Here is a 22,294-nt window from a genome sequence, read left to right as displayed (position 1 = left end):
AAAACCATTTTGGCTGTGTTCAACAGTCTTTGGTTTCGTGATTCAATTCATTTTGCTTCAGGTAATTACGTTTTTTCTAAACACAAAGTAGTGTTAACCTTATAATATTAAATAGAGGTGCACTCATAAAATGAAAATTTACTATAACATTCATCTAGTTTCAAACCTGAATGATTTTCTTTCAAGTTTGTAACCAAATTGTAAATCTTTCTCAGTATTAAAAAGAAGGAAAAAAGTGCCTGTACTAGCATAAATATAGTTCATGTGTATTGGTTTCTATGTTGAATAAAATAAAAAAAGTTTGACTTCCTATAACTAACGTGCAAAAGATATAACCCTTTATTTATAAGCAGATATAACCTGCCTTCATTTCACAATAAAACATATTAAATACATGCCTGTCCCCTACACTCCACTCATTATTACGTTCTGCTGACTCTGGCCTTCTCACTGTCCCTCGGTACCACCTCTCTTCAATGGGGGGGCAGATCATTTAGTGCTATTGCACCCAAACTCTGGAACTCTCTACCACGCTCACTCTGCTTTGCTAATAATATCTCTGAATTAAAATCCTTACTTAAGACTTTCTGAATGCTTCGCTTCTGATCTGCCAAACTGACTACTCTATGCACCTCCACTCCATTTATGTCTCCTAGGTCTTGTTTGTGTAATTCCAGTTGGTTATATTTGACTTCATGTATGTTTGTTTATCTTTTTGTCGCATTCCTTGTAAAGTGTCCTTGAGCTCTGGAAAGGTGCTATATAAAAATTATTATTATTATCATTATATTACTTTGAATTTACACACAAATATTAAATTTAATATATTATATAAATTTATATATAATATCAAAAGTGATATTAATTTAATTTACTTAAAAAAAAAAAAACTAGTAACTTGTTGTGGAAAATAAATGTTTTGTCCATTATTTCATTAATATAAATAGAACTTTTTCCACAATCTTAAAAAATTGGTTTGGTAAAGGGACACATTACCTTTTTGAAAATAAACATTTTATAATCACACTGCACTGAAAATATACTTATACTTTTTGAATTTGTCCATGAAATGGTTGACACAATTTGAGGTTTGTTTACAGTTTTTCAGCTTGCAGATTATTTGTAAAAAGTGCAGGAGCTTGACTAACAATAATTCCTTAACGCTGGTCTAATTAATACAACAACTATGTGGTTAAGTCCAAAATCTCAAACTTTTTTATTTTTATTTTGATGTCTCAAAGGAACTTTATAGTGTTGATGACCCTTTAACACATTTTAAGGGCCTTAAATTTATCTATATTGATTTGTCAACTTGTAATTCTTTTTTTAAAACCCTAACCCAGCGGACACCCTGGAATAAATAATGAGGACATTTTTAAACCATCCTTTAAATCAATATACAATTTTTGATTTTAAAAAAAGAGATGCTTTGGTGATAAACACAGTCGGTCTTGTCTTTATTAAAAACATGAAAGAAAACATGAATGAAACTGTACATCTGCTTCATTTTGCTTTTGATTTCTCATGGCAGAAAGAGTGGACTGTTAATGAGCCAAGTCGCCCAAATGAGCCGTTGCAGGACTCGACCCCACAGCGATGCCTTATAATCCGGAGGAAATGTGCTCCAAACCACACTGCGTTTCACAGCGACGCCTGACAAATTGCTTGTCAGAGATGAATAACACGGCCCATTTCTACATAGCTGTGAGGGACATCGCTGGACAACATCTTCCTTCTAGAGCAGCTACAGAATTAAGGTTTGCACACACGAAAGCTTTGAACTGACAGCGTGTAAACTACAACGGATTATAAATAATGAGGCAGCTATTCAGGAAGCAGATGCGCCTTATCACAAAGGAAGTGTGTTTGATTTACATTTGTCATTAAAAATGACTGAAGGACTGAACTTCACAGTAAATGGGTGTAATGTGTATTGTTGATAAATTGTGATCAGATGACGAAAGGGAAGGTTTTCTATGATAAAAACAGTAGATCACAGTCAATTTCCTCTTCTCTGTTTTCATGATGTTCTTGTGTGTTTTGGGAACTGTCTGTCACCGAGACGTCCTGTGTTCGTTTCCGCCTTCGTCTGTAGACTGTTTTGTTGTCCGCCTCCTTCTTAAAACTGCATTTTTCTTCTTGAGGTTGTAGGGCAGCTTGCAGGCACTCTGAGAATCTGTTGTAAAATAAACATTAATACATATAAATGTGACTTTAAAATAAAAAAATATATTGATTGATGTTTGTTCAAACTACTTGTTTAAAATGAGCTGAAACAAGAATTATTGAGTTTTTGTAGGGACGACTTAGTGATTTATGTTTAATCCACTTAAATTTGTGAAAGCTAATACGTTAACTTAATTCCTTCATGTTGTTTCAATATTTTGAAATGTGTTAAATTAGGGGTTCTCAACCTTTTTCACTTCGGGGCCCACTTCTTTCACTGATCAATTTTAGAAGGCCCACCTGTCTGACATTTTCTCTAAAACCATTTAAATCTTTATTTATTAACAAATAATAATATATATATATATATATATATATATATATATATATATATATATATATATATATATATATATATAATTATTAGCCCCCCTGAATTATCAGAGCCCGTTTATCTTTTTCCCCATTTTCTGTTTAATGGAGGGAAGATTGTTTCAGCACATTTCTAAACATATTAGTTTTAAATACTAATATATATATATATATATATATATATATATATATATATATATATATATATATATATATATATATATATATATATATATATATATATATATATATATATATACTAACAACTGATTTGTTTTATCTTTGTCATAATGACAGTAAATAATATTTTACTTGATGTTTTTCAAGACACTTCTATACAGCTTAAAGTGACATTTAATGGCTTAACTAGGTTAATTAGGTTAACTAGGCAGGTTAGGGTAATTAGTCAAGTTATTGTATAGCGATGGTTTGTTCTGTAGATTATCAAAAAATTTTGCTTAAAGGGGCTAATAATTTTTTCCCAAAAATGGTTTTCAAAAAAATAATAACTGCTTTTATTCTAGCCGAAATAAAAGAAATAAGGCTTTCCCCAGAAGAAAAAATATTATCAGACATACTGTGAAAATTTCCTTGCTCTGTTAAAAATCATTTGGGAAATATTTTTAAAAAATAATAAAAATCAAAAGGGGGCTAATAATTCGGACTTCAACTGTATAACTTCAACTTCAACTGGCTTAACATTAACACCCGCCAAATGCGGATAGGTTTTAGCTTTGGCGGGTTAGACAGTCACTCCCACTAGCCACTTTGGCTGGTTGAAAATAATTTTTAAATTATGGTTTTCTTATAAGCAGAGTTCTACTATAAGGATGACCCAATTTGCGTGCAAATGTGATCTTAGAATCGAGAAACAGCACGACTTACTAAAATTATTGCTTTCGCTTGAGCAATAGAAAGCAGGTGAATAATGAATGAGAGCATTACTTGTGCAAACAGCTGATGTGATGCACGCGACTTGCTTGAAGCAACCGTGCCTGGGAACACAACTGTGATCGGTTTTCTTTCATATAGAAACAGACAAAAAGTAAAAAATTGATGCTAATGCACCCACAGTCTTGCTGCTTTCAAGAGCTCCAAATGTGTATTTTTGTAAGCAGCACCGGTTGCTTTCGCTTTGAACAGATTATTAATTGGCCTTAACCGTGTGACCATCCTTCCATTATCACACAGTATGTTTTTCACCTGCTTTCTTTTGCTAATGGTTATTTTTGTTTATATGGTTTAATTATAATTTTTTTACAACCACATTGCTTTAATATGAGATTAACTCTCCATAAAATTGTATTTAACTGGTGATCTGTGAGACCTGTAGCGAGGACAGATTACTGTGCATATTTTTGATACATGACAATAATTATTTTTAAAAGTGAATTGTTTTTTTTTTTGTTTTTTTTTTTTAAGTTTTGTTAAATAAAAAGTATAGTATACAGCTATATTTAGTTTGTTTAGACACATTTAAAATTTGTGGCTACGAAATAATTATTGTGTGTGTGTATATATATATATATATATAAATATATATACTATATATACTCAAAATTATTAGCCCCTTAAAGCTACATTTGTTTTCGATAGTCTACAGAACAAAAACTGTTTTGTTTAGAAATGTGCTGTAAAAATATTCTCTCCGTTAAATAGAAATTGAGGAAAAAATAAACAGGGGTGCTAATAATTCTGACTTTAACTGTGTAGATAGATGGATGGATGGATGGATGGAGATTTTTTCAATTCATAGACATTCCCAATGATTATTTGATGTATTTGTTGTGGAGTTAATTCAAGCCTTTCTGCAACGATGAGTCACACACAATGTTGTTACAAAGTTCACGGACACACAGACACACATTTATCTCTGCACTGTTTTTGCATGCAAATGTGACAGTATACATGAGCAATATCACACGAGTAGCAGTGCGATATGGCTGTATATTGGCACTGGTGGGAGGCATGCGTTGTGCCCCCAGTGCGTTAGTGCCCCCACCAGTGCCGATATACAGCCATATCGCACTGCTACGAGTGTGATATTGCGTTTATACAACAGTTTGACGGCATAATTGTGTATATAAAAACAAAATCAAACATGGAGAGTCTCAAAAACTCTTTTGTATGAGGAACTACTTTCTTCCGCCTTGGATTCAAATCATAAGCTGACAGTTAAACAGTTGAGCAAGCATCTTTTAAATTTTAGATCTGTAGTGTCTGCTTTTTGCTGGTTGTATGTGGGCGGAGTAATACACAAAGGGTAAAGAGGCTGTACGGGTGCTGATATTACATCACGGCTATCAGCCAATCAGATTCAAGAACCAGACAGAACTGTTGTATAAACGTTAATATCCACTGCTGTATGGATATTCGTTATGTTAATGTACAAAATAAACCTAATTTAACGTCCACAAACCAGGATTAAAGTGTCTTTTTTATAAATGTTTCTGACATGCGGCTGTGGTAATGAAGATGGTAAAATCGCTGTAATTCATTACGAACATGAACTGTTTTAAAAACGTTTTAAACTTGTAAAACTCATTTTGACCACATTTGATGATGATTGATGATCACAGAGAGCTGAACAGATCTTTTAATCCCAGTGTATATGCGCATGTCCTTTTTGGTATGATTATTCACGTTACTACTGAGACATGGTAAAACACGGCTGTCAATCAATTCGGTGGGTGGGGAAACTGCACTCCTACGTCATGTTGGGGTAGACCTCAAAATGGGAGTGATTTGGATTGAATTTAATGTCAGGAAATAAAAAAAGAGACTCATTGTCTTTATATCACTTTAATATGACTGTGGACACACTCAACCTACACACAGTTCTGTCCAAACAGCCTACAAAAGACGATTTTCATCATAGTTTTAGTTAACATAAAGGGCACCTAAAGAAAAGCTAATGAAAACAAACTTTAAAATTTAAAACAATACACATTTTATATACAGCAGTGTTATTTTAGTATTATGAGGATGGTTATTATTATTTAAATGTTATAACATATAAATGTATTATGAAAAGAATAGACCTTTGAACTCTGCTGATATGTTAACCTACAGAAGACACCTCATAATCCAACTTACCTCTGTATCCTTTTAAGATTTTCTTCCATCTTCTGGTTAGCAACTCCGACTAGGAAGTCGAGGTACTGATGAGTGACGAGGACGTGACTCCTGTGGCTGAGAGGAACTTCTAGACAGTGTGTGCTGCGCACGGCCTAAACAACACAAACATATCAATAACAAAACACTGATTGTTTCAGAACTCAAAAGAGCAATGATGGAGCTCTAACTTAAAAATCTCTCTCACCATGATGATCTTGCCTTTCTTTCCCACAGTTATACCAGAATTCCTAAAGCCTGAGTTTATTGCGACAGTGTGCTGCGAAACAAACCATGAAAAGCAAGTTATTGTTTTGTTCCGCTCTAAATATCCTGCATGGAGAGTTTCATTCTAACTCAATATGACAGTCACCAGTAGTTGTGCGTCTTCAAGCTGTTTACACTGAACGTGAAGCACAAACGGCTCAAACTTGAATGTAGCATCTCCGACAGACTTCTCCAAACCTCTGACCTGTTCCAGAAACACACAACGCTTATATATCAACTCTTCTCATTATTAAATATTCATTAAATGGCTTAAAAGAAACAAGTTAACCCAAAAAGCTTTCACTTTTAAGTGGCTTCAAACTTTGAGTTTCTTTTTATTCTGCTGATTATAAAAGTAGATATTTTGAAGAATGTTGAAGACCGGTAACCACTGACTTCCAAAGTAAAGAAAAAACAAATACTATGGAATCTATGGTTAACAGTTTCCAGCACATATCACAATAACTTTTTGTGCGTTCAACAGATGAAAGAAACTTGAATGGGTTAGGAACAAGCGAAGGTTGAGCAAACAGAATGTTTAGATTTGGTGAACAATCCATGTAATACCATATGATTTCTCACCACATCTTCCATTTGGCATTTCTGATGGGTGACAAATAACCAGGAACAGTTTTGCTTTTGCACATCAGGGCAATCTGAAACCTTAGAAGAAAACACATGTGATTACAATATGCAACATGTGCATAAACTTCTCGAATCTTTTGAAGCAAGTCAATGTCCCTGTAGCAAGACAGTTGGTACTATATTCGATTATTTTTTTCCCTTCCACGAGTGTATCATACATTAAGTATCTATTTCAAGCAGAAATAGTCAATATGCATCCTGTTAAAGCTGTTTTGAAATTGGACATTGCATTACAAAAGCTTTAAACAAGCTCCTCCTCCTAGTAGGTGGTCTCATGTTTTAGATTTGACTGAATTTAATACTCTATTTCTTCTAATTGTTTTCTGTTATTGACTAAACAACATAGTTGGAAAGGTCTGAGATTGAGGTTCCAAATTTGAGCATAAATATGTGGTAAAAGTAATACCGTGACAGAAATGAAATGTAATTTTGTGGCATGACAGTGAATATAAGTGAAAATATTTTCAATGGAGGTAGCTTTTCTTATATGGTACCCTTTGTTAAGCTCGTTTTTGTGGTAAACTTAAACTTAAAAAAAATTATTATGACTTAGTAAATATTATTTAATTTGATAGGTTTGACTCTGTACCATGTTTTTTTAACATTATATATTTTCTTTTATTTAAATATCTTTTTTTTTTCTTGTCTATTGTCGATGTCATCCAATGTTATGGTTATTAATATGAATAGAGGTAAAGTTGGTTTTATATTGGCAAATTCGTTCATTGTTACTTTGAATATTCGATAGGAATTAGCATGCAAGTATGACTTCTAAACAACATTAACATAATTGACTGTGAACAATGCTGTACTTTGATGGTCATTTGCTGCTAATATGATTTTCCTAATTAGAATTTGCAAAGAACACTTTTCTGATATTATATCAGTAATACCTTTATTTAATATGATTGTATTGACTGTTAGTTTATAACCGGTGTAGTCAGCACATGTGCGTTTCCTAAAACTTTGGCAGCAAGTGTGAACATGGGTGAAAAATAAGGATAATATCTACACAACAGTATTTAAATATTTCTCAAGCTTACCGCGTCAAAAAGAATGATTCTTCCGGAGCAAGAGCTTGTGGTAAAATAGCGATCCTGACTGTTAATAAAGGAGACGACATGAGAGATGTCTTCATCCACACTGCCCTTCTTACTAAAATCACACTTATTAAGACACTGATTCTTCCATTGCTGAAAGGTATCGCCGTCCATTTTAAAAGCCTACTGGTTATTTGTATCTCTGCCGATGTTTACAACAACCAAGTAATTAATTCAGGTTTCTGAATATTATTTTGATTGCTGGAATTTCTGTACCGCATGCTTTTGTTTTGAGTACACAGTCGGGTACGGTGGCCGAAAACAGACAAAACTCTTTCATACGGAAGTCAGAAGCTCCAGCCAGTCAGCTGCTACCTGCGTGATAGGTTAGTATTAGCTTATATTTTGCTCTTTTCTCTTACTTATTGTTCTTTCTTTTCCACGATATGAGTAATGTTATAATATAAGGTATAACTTTAAATAAATGTTATGAAATTTAATAGGTCTATGTTTGCTATTGTTTTCCACTGTGCAGGAATCAAAGTTCAGTTTGCTTTGGCTGTTCATGTGTTGTGCAGAGACCACCATGGCCGCATCTAGATTAATGAGGGCTGTCAGAGTGTCCGAGTTTGGAGGCCCTTCAGTTTTAAAACTCTGCTCAGACCTGCCTGTACCTAGTCCTGGTCAGAAACAGGTTGGTCTCCTAAAAAATACCTTGAATTTGTGATTTCAGATTTTTTGTCTCAAATTAAGTTCTGTTTTCTTCCATAAAAGCATTTTCTGGCAAATTCAGATCACTAAAATGTATGGTTAACCTAAAACAGAAGTGTGTTATTTACTGATCATCATGTACTTGCAAGCACTTGAGACTATGTACATTAATTATGTTTATATGAATTAAAGCCAAATCTGTTTGTAGCCCTGAAACAACTTAATTCATATGGATTGCATTCACACAGTTTTTTTTTTTTTTTGACGCTAACTTTCATGATTGAATGTAAAATTTTGAGTGAACTAACTAAAAAGTCTACCATTTTGGAAATTTCAGAGATAAAGGATGGTTAATTATTGAGACAAATTTGGTTTTATATTCACACATCCGGGTTTTCTCCTATAATTTCTATAAAATTAAAAAAAAATATATAATTTCAAAAAAGTATTATTTGCAAATTCTAAATAGTAATATCATATTGCCAATTACTCTTAAAGTACAACATTGTTAACCGTCAAACAAATAGTCCTAATATTAGTTTGAAGTCATACTTGCATGTAATTTTAGACCCAATATTCAAAGTTCTACAGTAATCAATACAGGGAGCGCTTCAAAAGTTGTCACTGACATGAATGTGCGAATATAAAACCAGCTTCACCTCAATTAGCTGTGTTTTCCATAACTAAAAAGTCAAGTATTGTTTGTTACTGTTTAGAAAATTACCCGATTAATTGATCTTTTTAGAAGTTTATATACTTGACTACAATATTAGCTTATTAGCAATTACTTCACTGTTTTTTCCAAAGATCTTTGTAGACAATTTTTGCTATTATAGGTTCTCATACGAGTCCATGCATGTGGTGTAAACCCAGTGGAAACATACATCCGCTCTGGATCTTATGCTCGGACACCCAGTTTGCCCTATACTCCAGGATCAGATGTCTCCGGTGTGGTTGAAGCTGTTGGCAAAGGTGTTTGCCTCCTACAGGTGCTGAGGTCTATTTTTTTTCTTCTTTTTTTTTTTTTTACTTCTAACACTGTCCAAATGAATTGAAATCTTCTCTGTTTTCACAGGCAGGTGACAGAGTCTTTACCACAGGCACAGTGACAGGAGGATATGCTGAGTATACGGTGGCCTCAGAGGACACTGTTCACAAGCTGCCCGATTCCCTAAACTACTGTCAGGGTGCAGCAATGGGAGTTCCGTATTTCACTGCATACCGGGCTCTAGTTCACAAGTAAGGAAATTGTGGCCATTATATTTACATTTATTCCTTTAGCAGATGCTTTTATCTAAAGTAACTTGCATAACCTACCACTTGTATTCCTGGATTCTACAACTTGTATAAAAAAGTGTCAAAGAACATCAGCTTGCATGTCAGTTTGTCATATGGTTACCTATTAAGGATGGTAATGTGAATGTGTTAGGTTTTTTTGCATTTCTTTTTAATATTAAGAATGTAATATATTACTTTTAAAAGTAACTTTATCCAACACTGTTGTTGAGGCTGTGAATTAAAGATAACAATGTTACAAATAATGTTCAAATTATTGCATAGATCAATCGTTTCACTTCATAAGACCTCAATGTATCATCAGGAGGTCATTTTTTAAGGTCCCTTGAAATTGAAATACAGTTTTGTAGATGTTCATGTTCTTATGTTAGTTTTAAGAATATCCCTAAGCTAGTGTGCTCCACAACAGTGACAAAATTATATTTAGAAGACATGGGATTAATGAAGCATTATAAATCACCAAAAAGCAACAAAACGATGTCAGGACACGTTTAAGTTAGTTTGCATATTAATGTTGTCACAATTACTACTTTCAACGTTCACTAAATTAAGTTGTAAATCGCAATATCACCCAGAAAAATAGTGAAAGAGAGAGATATTTTTTTCTAATTACACAACATTTTTGGCTTATATAAAGCAGCTTTATACAGTTTTGTGGAAAAACAGGGTAAACATGGATCCCTGTGCGGTACTGAAGTTTTCCAAATGTAGGCTTGGCAAACAATACATGGAATAAGAAAACCAAAGGTTCCTACTGTATAACACATACACAAAACTACTGTATGTACATGACATGATACAACATAAATAAACAAATCCAAAATGCACAGGGGTCCGTTCTTCATACCTCGCTTAAATGATCTTAGATGATTTGGCAGATCCTGGATCTTCTCATCTCGATAACTGATCTCTCGCTAATTTGGTTCTTCAAACAAGTTCGCGAATCAGATTAGAATGTTTGAATAAACTGATCTGAGATCGCTGCGTGTGTTGTGTAGGACAGATCTATCAATCCTCAAAATCATGATCAGCAATGCACTGATTGGCTGACGGCACTGCAGCGTAATGAAATCATCTGAATTAATATTCAATTATCCATGTGAGCTAAATTACATCAAATTAGCAGTAAACCGTTTGTTAAATATGAGACACAATAACCTTCCACATTTCTTGTGAGCTGCAGGCTTTACACTTTCATGTGTCAAGAGTATTCATCATTTCAATGCATATCAGTGTATTTAGTTCTTTTTTTCCGGAGTAAAGAATAACTGGATGTTTGCAAAAGCATTTTGATATTGGTAAAGGTCTGCAACTTTTGTGAAGCATCAAATCACCGTCATATTAACTGTCAAAACATGTTTATGACTGCATATGTATTATTGCTTTTTTAAAAAGTCACATATTGTGCATTTCTATTATACACAAATTGTTGTAAAGCAATCTAAAAAGTTCATATCAATAAGTTTTCTCCTTGCACCACCAGGTGGCAGTCTTTGTACTTTCATTTCGGGGGTGCAGATTGAATGTTTTATATATATATATTAGTTAAAATAGTTACTATTTTCCCAAGTGTATATAACTACTACTGTAAGAAAATATCAGCATTTGGTACATACTTTCAGTATTTTCTTTGCATGAACTGAGCCAATCTAATCCTGTTTATATAAATTGAGCCTGCTGCCGAGCAGGTTTGATCTACCAGAACTGTTGCTATGACAACAACTCAACAAGTAATCCACGTACGAAGAACGGACCCGAGATCTTTGTTTATGTTGTTTGCACATTTTATTTGTTAACAGCACATCAATCTGTCGATGGTTAAAATCGTGTAGTGTGTACTAGGCTTAAGCAAAGCTTTATTCCACGTATTACATGGCTAATTGCCACGAAATGTAAAAATTATACACATTATATTGTTCTGTTCTGTAATAGTATATTAATTCTTTATTTAAAGCAAAACTGACAGAAACGAAAACAGCTGAATGGATCAAACACTAACCTGCATATTATTCAAAAGATCAAAATTAAAAACAATTAAAAGCTGACAGACATGCCTATAAATATGAACATATGGATGTGTGTGTGTGTGTGTGTGTAAAGATGACTTCAAGTGTCTGGTTGAGCCTGTGTTATTAGTTTCAGTGTTTGCTGAGAATCTGAGAATGACATACTTTAAAATGTTGTGGCTGGCCAATCAGAATCAATGTAAAAATTTATAAATATAATTTGTATTTAAGAATTGTATTTTTTCCTATACAGGGCCCATGCAAAACCAGGAGAAACCGTTCTTATCCATGGAGCCAGTGGTGGGGTAAGAAAATTAAAAATGTACCTTAAATGAATAGTTCTTCCAAAATTGAATTCTGCTGTTCATTTACTTTCAATCTAAGATCCATGGTGACTTTGGCAAAACTATTAACCAGTTCAAGAAACCGAGGATTATTTGCCCATTATTATTGCAACATTATCTTATTTGCAGCATTGTTATCTGCCAACTCCTCAAACAAAAACACAAGCTTGTTTGTTCGTACTCATGCTAATCTTTGATGCGATAACTTGTATACAAAAGTGTTAAAGAGCATCAGCTTTCATATCAGTTTGTCATTTGTCATAATATAAAATAAAGCTTGCTCTTTAGACTTCTAAAAGAGTCATAAAAGCACTCAGTTACTTTTAGTTACTTTTAAAAGTAATATATTACAATCCTGAGTCACATTTAAACAAAAAGTAACTAAATGTGTGACTTGGGGCTCTATTTTGACGATCCATGCGCAGTCCAAAGCGCAGGGTGCAAAGCCGCAAACACATAAAGGGCATGTCCGAATCCACTTTTGCTATTTTAAGGATGGAAAAATCCGCCTTGCGCTTTGGCGCATGGTCTAACAGGGTTGAGCTTATTCTCTTAATGAGTGATAGGTGTGTTTTGAGAATAAACCAATCAGAGTCTCATCTCCTATTCCCTTTAAGAGTCAGTTGTGTCGCGCCATGGCGCATTTGCTATTTACATGACGGACTTTGTAAGTGGAAAAACTGAGCGTTTCACTAGTAAGAAAACAGTTAAACAGCCTCCTCATTCTTTACTTTCATTTTCACTCTCGTGGATAGGGAAACTTGTTGTACGCACAGACATCCATTAGCCTATAAATAATTAATTTCGTTTGTTAAGCTCAAATATTTGTTTCAAAGCTATTTCTAAATTAAACATGCTGTGCCCCATATGGTCTAAAACCTGACAGGTGGACAAATCTAAGCTTGTTTTTAATAAAACAAATATAAATATGGATATAATAAATAATACCGCTTATAATAATAACAACATTATACAAAAGCTAATTGTTATGAATAAACTGAAATAGCCCCTCGAGATGAAGACATGAAATTATAGTTTTTATTTTTATGTAGGTTACAAAAATAATTATTTTTGTAATATTTTAATCCTTTAATTCTTTTTTATATGTAAAGATATTTGCGTATTGCTGTATATCCTGTGTGTATTAAGCAATGTGTTAGTGAGGCGCACAACTAATGCACTCTGCGATGGACTTTAGGCCTGCTTTGATCTGGTCTATTGAATTGTCTATTATAGTTCAAGATAGCAACATGCCAGCAATGCGCCTCAACACACCTCCTTTTTTAGACCAGAACCCCTATGGGCGCACATATGTGCGCAAATGCATTTGTTATTTAAACAGCGTGGTGCGAAACGTCAAAATGACTCTTGTGCCGAGCTGAAACTAGCAAACAACAATTACGTCACGCCTTGCACCGGGTGTATGATATGGTCCTTGGTTACCTATTATGAAAAGTAATTTGAAAGTATGTGTTATGTTATTTAGCATTTTTTAAAGATAAGAATGTTGTAAATAATGTATAATTTCTTGCACAGATCAATAATTTCACTTCATAAGACTTTGTTGTAATTCGACTTCTCATCAATTAGAAATTATCAGACAGGAGGTTTTGAATATCAGAAAATATTCTCCTCCTCTTTCTCTTTTTCTTTCTAAAGTCTCTCCTGCTCCTTCTAAAGTCTCTGTGTTTTCCAACAATCTTTATACAGGTTATTTTCCACACCACTGGGTGACTTGTTTTAACTTTTAACCATTTTAGGATAGATTTTTACTCTAGGTGGTCCTGCTATTCTTGGCTCTCAGCCCACTAGCTCATGTCAACAGAGATGTTACAGGTCTGTGTAAGCAACTGTTTTGACACCAGAGCATAGATGCAAAATAACTAAGTGTTTACATACATCGTCATGATAGGATAATAACTTGATAATATGTTACTCATTCTAACTTCTGACACATACTGTATAGCTTCATACAAGTATTTAACATATATAATCAGTGCTTTACATATTCAGTTATTCTACACAATCAGTCACTTTAGCATAGCCTTCTCCTAGTGTTGCTCCTGTGCAGGCATACTCATCTTACACAGACATATCACTGTATTTTTAACACAGGCTGGCATGTTTGCTGCAAACACTACATACATTTTGAGAAGAGAAAATTAACTGCTTTACAATTAGAAAATACTTCACACTGAGAGAATAGAAATCTTCTTCAACTTCAGGATATATCATAAGATGTATCATCAAGAGTCATGGGTGTGTTTTTTATTAAAAGGATCATAAAAAAACATAAAAATCAGCTTAAATTTTCTTTATTGTTCTAATGGGAATAAAACACACCGTCTTTGGTGCCTTGAGGGTATATATTTGGATATATTGGATTATGGTTTGTTCCTTGAAGTCTTGAATAAATACTTCTTGTTTTTGTAGGTAGGCATTGCAGCGTGTCAGATCGCACGAGCGTTTGGTCTTAAAGTCCTGGGTACAGCAGGTACTCCTGAAGGGATGAAGCTGGTGCTCAATAATGGAGCTCATCTTGCTTTCAACCACAGAGAAAAAGACTACTTGGAGAAAATTAAGGTCTTAGTACTCTCTTGGTATACTTTTAGTAGAGTAAATTAAACGTATCAACTATTCCAGATGGCTTAGATGTTTATACATAAACTAACACTAGTATTTTGTTTGTAAAATTGCACATTAAAAAGTTTAAAGTTTTACATTAAAATGTTTTGTTTTTAAAAGCTCATTAGGGGATCGTTCTTTTTACCTCGCCTAAAATATCAGATTTGGCAGATCCTGGATCTTTTAATCTTGATAAATGATCTCTGCCTAATTTGGATCTTCAAACAAGTTTGCGAATTAGATTAAAATAGAATTGATCTGAGATTACTGGTTAGGCTGGCAGTAAGACAACAATGCAGTGTCATTGTGATCATCTAATTAATATTCAATTATCAGCCATGTGTGCGAAAGACTTAAAATGTGCAGTAAATGAAATGGTTCATTAAATGATAACTTTAAAATAACTTTCCCTATTTTTATAGCCTATTTGTGCAGACTTTACACTTTCATGTGTCAAGAAGATAGTATTTTGCAATTTATTTAGTTTTACCTTCAGAGTGGATTTTTAATGTAATCAAGATTCTTAATCTCATGGCTTAAGGCACAGATGTCAAACTCAGGCCGAAGCTCTGCACAGTTTAGTTCCAATCCTGATTAAACACACCTGATCAAACTAACTCAGTCCTGCAAGCTTGTTTGAAACCTACAGGTGAAGCTGGGGTCACACTAGAGTTTGTGTGTCGTGCGGCACTGCGAAAAGGGGCAGGATTAAACAAGATGATTAGACATTAAAAAAAGCGAGCGATTGCTCCATGTTTTAATTTTCTGTCCAGAAAGGTCATGTTTTGATCTTTGATTGGTCTCACACAGTCAAGTGATGAGATTTCGCAGGTCAGAGTTCACCAAACTTGAACTTTGCACCGCAGCAAACTGCGAAACTTAATGCATGTCCCTGTGTTTTCGGTCTGACGCGATCGCGTATGATGAATGGAAGTCTATGGGGAGAAAATTCAAGTGTGACCACAGCTAAAGTGTTAAAGCAGGGTTGCAACTAAACTATGCAGGGCTGCAGCCCTCCAGGAACTGAGTTTGACACTCCTGGCGTAAGGCATACCTGGCTATTTAAATAAATTTTGCATCAAAAAGCTTTTAATTTTTGAGAAGTGTCCCCATCTCCTGCACTGCATCAAATCCCCCACATATGAGATGTCAACGTGAAAATTTTCCATGCATGTCTATTGCCATACACAATTGTTCTAAATCAGGGTTGATACTGTACCTTTTTAAAGTACGCGTCTTTATCTAAAAGGTAAATATTGATATCCTAAAAAATATATACTGCTCAATATATACTACTAAAAATTCACAAATGTTCTCTTTGATCCCCTTGAAATGTACCACCACTGTGACAGTTTTGTACCTTTATTTGGAGTGTAGATTACATAAAAGTTGTTGACTATTTTAAAGAATTATTATATTTTTAAATAATTGTACAATCTTGTTATTTTCCCAATTAAATAAATTAATATTGTGCAAAAATTATCAGCAGTTGCTACATAAAATTCAATGTCATCTTTACTTAAAATGACACAATCTAATCCTGTTTAAATAAAACAAAGCTGTTCCTGTTTATATTACCTTCTAAGCTTACAGACTAATTCCTACAGTATATGACAGCAACTCTTGGATGACTTTTGAAGAACTAAAATATCAAATTCAACATTTCTTTAACCAGATCCAGAGTAATCATGTAACAAGAACAGACCCCGGTTCTACATGTGTTTTCTAATGCAATAAAAATAAAATCTTCAATAATGTGAGGTTTTACTAAAATTAACTAATAATGTTTTATTTTTATAAATTTTAAAATGTTATTTGCTCTTGTCACATCAATGCTGAATGTTCTGCAAATTACTGCAGTCTTTAGTACGATATGATCCTCCGAAAATCATTCTAATATGATGATCTGATGTTTAAGAAACATTTGGTTCACACTTTATTTTGATGGTCCGTTTGTTGAATTTAAGTTACATTGCATCTACATGCCAACTAATTCTCATTAGATCATAAGTAGACTGTTTGGTTGGCGTTAGGGGTAGGGGTACGGTTAGTGTAAGTTGACATGTACTTGCAAAGTTTCTTCTAGTCAGTTAAATGTCTATTGAATGTCTGTATCAACAGATATTAAGCAGACAGTCTGCTAATACTCAAATAGACCATCAAAATAAAGTGTTACCCACATGTGGCGTTGTTTTGGAAATTGTGGTAGATCATAAATATCTCTGTCACTTTTGTTTGACCCTAAACTTTTGAATGCATCTAATCTGATTTAGCAGATTATCTGTAATGTCATCTTTTTAGTATAAGCTTCACATTCACACACGAAAAAAATGCTTGTTAGTAGTTTGTGATAATAAAAACTATTCATTTTTATAATATTTGGTTTACTGTTTAAGGATACGACTAATGGACTTGGGGTGAATGTGATCATAGAGATGTTGTCCAACGTCAACCTGAGTAATGATCTCCAGTTGCTTGATTTCGGTGGCAGAGTTATAGTAAGTACATTGTTTTGGTTTCATAGTCGTTTGTGTACATGCTGTACAGTGGTTATGTTTTCATCATCTTGTTCTTTTGCAGATTGTTGGCTCTAGAGGACCGATTGAGATTAACCCCAGAGACACCATGATGAAAGAGTCCAGTGTCATTGGTGTGGCTTTGCACTTTGCAACTAAGGTACTGTAGCAAATTAAGCTCATAAAATTATAAATATTAATAATTAATAATAACAAGTTATTATTTAATTATGAATAGTTGGGTTCACTTTTTGCTAATGGTAGCTGAAAGTAATTGGTCACACTTTACAATAAGGTTCATTAGTTAATGTTAATTAATGCATTTACTAACATGAACAAACAATGAGCAATACATTTACTACAGTTTTTGTTCATGTTAGTAAATGTTAGTTGATGAAAATACAGTTCATTGTTAGTTCATGTTAACTCATGGTGCATTAACTAATGTTAACAAGCATGGACTTAAATGTTAATAATGCATTAGTAAATGTTCAATTATGATTAATAAATGCTGTACAAGTGTTGTTCATGATTAGTTCATGTTAGTAAATGCATTAACTAATGAACCTTATTGTAAAGTGTTACCAAGTAATTTCCTGGTCTGGAAAAATAATCTTACTACATTAACAAATTAGTACAACCTGTAGTTTACCTTTGTGTTCAAGTAACTTGTTCTGTGTGTAGAAACAAGCACTTTGCATTGTCTCAAACATTTAGTAATGGTGATAAAAAGGTATAGACAACACATATTTACAACATGCATGTACTCGAGAGAGAGACAGAAAAGAACAGGACTGAGAGATCCCATAGAGAAAGAGTTGCAATTCAACATCAATAACCCAATACCAAACATCAAAGAAACCTAAATCACCTTGTTTTAACAAAAAAAATCAGAAACTAGTATTTCTGAAATCTAAAATCACACTTGCATTAGTTTCTTTGTTGTGGCGTATGCAATGTGTGCTGGCCTATGTAGTGACGAGTGTTTCCCAAAACCCGTAATTTCTCTGTCGCAGATCCATCGCTTGAACCACGTTAGTTATAATGTAAAACGCCCAAAATGATGCTCTTTACTGGGTGGAGTAACAACTTCTTTAGAGAAAATCCCATAATTTTATTGTGCAAATTATATTGTTTTAGACGCACATTTAAAATAATATCCAATATTAGATTTGGTAAAAACATGCACTCGCTTTCAGTATTACCTGAAATATGTGCCACATATAGGGCCTATGTTTGCTTTACTAATATTATTGAGAAATTGAACATTACATTTTCTATTCTAAACCATATCCCTTACAAAAGCTAACACGTATTCTAATATCATATAAATCATATAAATACATAAATAATAAGGCTATTTATTCCATAATAAAATGTAATATTTAAGTAGAATATTGTTTTTTTTTTTTTGGAAAAGTCTACTTTTACAATTTCACACATGTAAAGAACATATACAGTACAGATATTTAATAAATAACCCACTATAAATTAAAAGAATTAATGTATGCTTTTTGTTTTCACAAGCTTTTAGACGAGACATAAATTCCACTTTTAAATAAAAGGCCACATATAGCTTACACCATGAGGCTGTGTTTAAAATGACATCAATGTTTTTAAAGTGCACTGCGAAGGGAGCACAATTGTAAACATAGGAAAATCGCTGAACCTGGGTTAAGGGGGAATAGAACACAGCCAGGAACTATGTTTCTAACTACAGCTCCAGAGCTGTAGTTGCGAGTGCTCAAGTTTGCGATGCAGTTTGCAAATGTTGAGCCACGGATTTGAGAAATGGCAAATTAACAAACTATGTTTGTAACGACGGAACTTGCGACCTTTAGTTGACTAACGATGGTTTTGGGAAACGTACCCCAGATTGGTTGATCAGCATTCTGGCAAGGTTATGAGTTGAAAATGTCCAGAATAGAGACTTGGTTTGATGCTGAAAGTCTCTGAAGAGTAAGAAGATCAAAGCCTGGCCTCAGCTTGCTGGCCTCAGCTTCCCAAGTCAAGAGCTAGTACAGGGAGAAGAGTGAAGAGGAGTTGGAGAGAGGGTTCAAGAGGTGTAAGAGTTGGAGGGTGTCAACTTGTCATGCCTTCCTCAATTAAGATTGCTGAAGTCATGAATCAGGGGCTGAGTTAGCCAATAAAAAGTTGCATTCTTTTTTGACTCTTGTTCATGTCTGGCGATTTACATACAGTTGATGTCAGAGTTATTAACCCCCCTTTGAATTTCTTTTTTAAATGTTTCCCAAACGATGTTTAACAGAGCAAGGAAATTTTCACACTATGTCTGTTTTTTTCTTCTGGAGAAAGTCTTATTTGTTTTAGTTCGGCTAAAATAAAAGCAGATTTTATTTTTAACAGCTATTTAAAGGTTATTATTAAATAATTTGACCCTTTAAACTATTTTTTATATAATCTACAGAACAAACCATCATTATATAATAACTTGCCTAATTACCCTAACATGCCTAGTTAACCTAATTAACCCAGTTAAGCCTTTAAATGTAAAGTGCCTTGAAAAATATCTAGTAAAATATTATGTACCATCGTAATGGCAAAGATAAAATAAATCAGTTATTAGAAATGAGTTATTAAAACTATTATGTTTAGAAATGTTTTAAAAATAATCTTCTCTATGTTAAACAGAAATTCGGGAAAAAAATAAACAGAGCGGCTGATAATTCAGGGGGGCTAATAATTCTGACTTCAACAGTTTGCTTGTTAAATAGTGGTCAAAGACAAATGTTAACAATTTTATCATCTGAACATGCGTAATACTAAAATTCAATGCATACAGTTGTTTTGTAAACCACATTAGCTGTTCAAACATACCAAACACATCTGGGATGTTGTTTGAGTGTAAGTTGTTAGCAATACTTCTAGGGTTTTTAATACCAAGAAGATTAAAGTACCACCAGTAAATAATCAATAAACACTATTTAGCACAGTCATAGCGTCAGAGCACACATGACACACACATAAAAAGAATACATACATTCTAGGTCGGATATAGTATTGGCTATATTAAAAAGGTTCACGCGTTTTGTTCACGCGTAAGTGTGAAAGGTTTTGAGGCTCGCCTATTAAGATGGTTTCCGTGGTAAAACTAAGTTGGGTGTAAGCTTTTATCAAATTCCTGCTGGGGGAAGTTTGTGGGTTTCAGAGAGCTGCTTTAGATGTTTATGCGACAATGAAACGTTTTTGATCTTCCTCCATTCCTTACAGTACAGTGACATTTCATTTTTAATAATTGTTTTTTTTACTAATGTTAATCTCTCTGGTGTGCTTAAAAAATGCATTTTCCTATTGTCATTTTGAATAATTAAGACTTTCTTTTAACTCTTAGGCTCAGAAGGGTTCATTTATTTGATCAAAAATGTAGTTGAACAGTAATATTGTGAATATCTGTCATTTAAAAATCATTTAAAATGTGTTTTATTCACATGATGCTTCAGAAATCATTCTAATATGCTGATTTAATGCACATGTAATATCAACTATACATTTTCTAGTTAGATTAGTCATTTTTAATTAGGGTTCTTATTATTAATGTTGAAAATCATTTGTGACCCTGTGGCACAGGTATAATTTTAGCAATAGCCAAAAAATATTCAGTCAAATGATTTTTTTTAGCCAAAAGTGATTTGAATATTAAGTAAAGATCCATAAATATATTTTGAAAATGTGCTAGTGTATCAAAACTACATTTCTTATTAGTATTGCTAAGCACTACATTTTAAAGGTAATTTCAATAGTATTTAGATTTTATTGAACCATCTAATCTTCATATAGTTGTTTCTTGGGCAAATAATGTCCTATCCCAACAAACTATACCTCAACGGAAAGTATACCTCAAAAACTATACCTCAATCCTCTTTTTATTTAGAGGATGTTTAAATCCCTGTAAAATCTCTCTTATAACTGGTTTTGTGTTCCAGGGTCACATTTAGATTTAATATTTTTGCAGAATCTGATCGATTTTTTGCATTGTTTTGTAAAATCATAATCAATGATACATCCTTGCTTCAGGATTATCCTTTAGTTCAAAATATGTATATACTTATCTGAACCTGAATATTTAATATAACAAATTGCTATTTATGTGTCTTTGAAAAGGCATCTTTATTTAAATATTCATTTTCTATTTAATTATTGTTAACTTCTGATAACCCAGTGACAAATTTTACTTTCCAAAGGACTGATGGTAGAGCTAAATGCTGTTTTTTTTTTTTTTTTTCCACAGAGCGAAACCTCAGAGTGTGCCGCAGCTCTTTATGCAGGAATGGAGGCAGGCTGGTTGAAACCTGTAATCGGTCCAGAATACACACTTGATAAAGTGGCCCAAGCTCATGAAGATATCATCAACAGCCCTGGAGCCAGTGGAAAGATGATTCTGACCATGTAAAAATATACAGGAGGCTCAGTTTCAGTCTATAAAAACAAATGAGTTATCTTTGCATTAACTACCAATTAACTGCCATATTTCTACGTCAGTGTTACAATTACACCAATATATTGCTGTAGCGATAATAGTACAGGTATTGGCAATTTTCATGTCACAGATAAGTAAAATAAATTAAATTAAGTTTATGTGCCAAGCATTAGTGTGCTGCATTAAAGGGTTGCTTTTTTAAATATGACCAATTAGATGGGGCCTTATTTATATTCATGCACATTAGCCTAATCTTAGAGCTGAAAAATTATGCTTATGATGGGAGACAAGAGAGAATAACGGCAAATAGGTATCAGAATTTCTGGGGTTTTCAGTAATTCATAGTTTTTTTTATAGATTTAATTAGCTTAGAATAATCTATCACCTGTTTATTTTAGTACATAAATGATTTTTAGTTAGTTATATCATAAAAAAATATTGTTATCGCAACACCTAATATTTTCCCAGTATTGTGCAGCCCTACAATCAGTTTTAATCAGTTAAGAACCACATACAATATATGAATCGAATCATTTAGACCAACACAAATTATAACCTGAGTTCAACAAATGTGTTGTGTATATGATATGTAACTAACAGATAATTATGAAATATACTTTTCCTAATATAGTAAATATTAAGTAAACGCTCATACATGGTTTTGTGTTAATTAATTTCATACTAATTTAAACATTAGTAGATGATAAACCAATGGAATAATCGTTTGACTGCTGATTGACTGAGTTTAGGGCCA

At 33.3% G+C, this 22,294-nt stretch overlaps 3 protein-coding genes across 5 annotated transcripts in view; 2 read left to right on the top strand and 1 right to left on the bottom strand.

Moving 5' to 3' along the window:
• Positions 1–22,294, top strand: part of fam151a (family with sequence similarity 151 member A) — a 117,987-nt gene that overhangs the window by 53,976 nt on the left and 41,717 nt on the right. The gene's annotated exons all lie outside the window — the stretch shown is intronic.
• tyw3 (tRNA-yW synthesizing protein 3 homolog (S. cerevisiae)) lies at positions 1,429–7,914 on the bottom strand. 2 transcript variants are annotated; one of them, XM_087239248.1, is made up of 6 exons: positions 7,608–7,914; positions 6,487–6,582; positions 6,026–6,124; positions 5,861–5,932; positions 5,635–5,768; positions 1,429–2,176 (listed from the first exon to the last, which is right to left on the bottom strand). In XM_087239248.1, exons 1-6 carry the CDS (start codon positions 7,776–7,778, stop codon positions 1,975–1,977), a joined length of 774 nt encoding a protein of 257 aa, XP_087095374.1. In that variant the 5' UTR covers positions 7,779–7,914; the 3' UTR covers positions 1,429–1,974.
• Positions 7,880–21,965, top strand: cryz (crystallin, zeta (quinone reductase)). Of its 2 annotated transcripts, none has more exon segments than NM_001099976.1 (9): positions 7,880–7,990; positions 8,183–8,298; positions 9,152–9,304; positions 9,391–9,554; positions 11,871–11,922; positions 14,395–14,544; positions 16,983–17,084; positions 17,167–17,262; positions 21,352–21,965. In NM_001099976.1, coding segments are annotated over 8 exon segments (987 nt in total). In that variant the 5' UTR covers positions 7,880–7,990; positions 8,183–8,190; the 3' UTR covers positions 21,514–21,965.

The sequence above is a fragment of the Danio rerio genome, chromosome 2 (assembly GCF_052040795.2).
Source record: "Danio rerio strain M-AB ecotype USA chromosome 2, GRCz13ab, whole genome shotgun sequence".
NCBI lineage: Eukaryota > Metazoa > Chordata > Actinopteri > Cypriniformes > Danionidae > Danio > Danio rerio.
The sequence above is the reverse complement of the archived record's forward strand: the minus strand, read 5'-3'. Positions and strand labels throughout refer to the sequence as shown.

Coding starts and splice junctions, on each gene's coding strand:
- tyw3 (XM_087239248.1), bottom strand. CDS start 7,778: ATGGACGGCGATACCTTTCAGCAATGGAAGAATCAGTGTCTTAATAAG. Junction 6,125..6,486: donor ATGTGGTGAGAAATCATATG/GTATTACATGGA, acceptor TTTCTGGAACAG/GTCAGAGGTTTGGAGAAGTC. Junction 2,177..5,634: donor AATCTTAAAAGGATACAGAG/GTAAGTTGGATT, acceptor ATTTTACAACAG/ATTCTCAGAGTGCCTGCAAG.
- cryz (XM_087239185.1), top strand. CDS start 8,170: ATGTGTTGTGCAGAGACCACCATGGCCGCATCTAGATTAATGAGGGCT. Junction 9,305..9,390: donor AAGGTGTTTGCCTCCTACAG/GTGCTGAGGTCT, acceptor CTGTTTTCACAG/GCAGGTGACAGAGTCTTTAC. Junction 14,545..16,982: donor ACTACTTGGAGAAAATTAAG/GTCTTAGTACTC, acceptor TTACTGTTTAAG/GATACGACTAATGGACTTGG.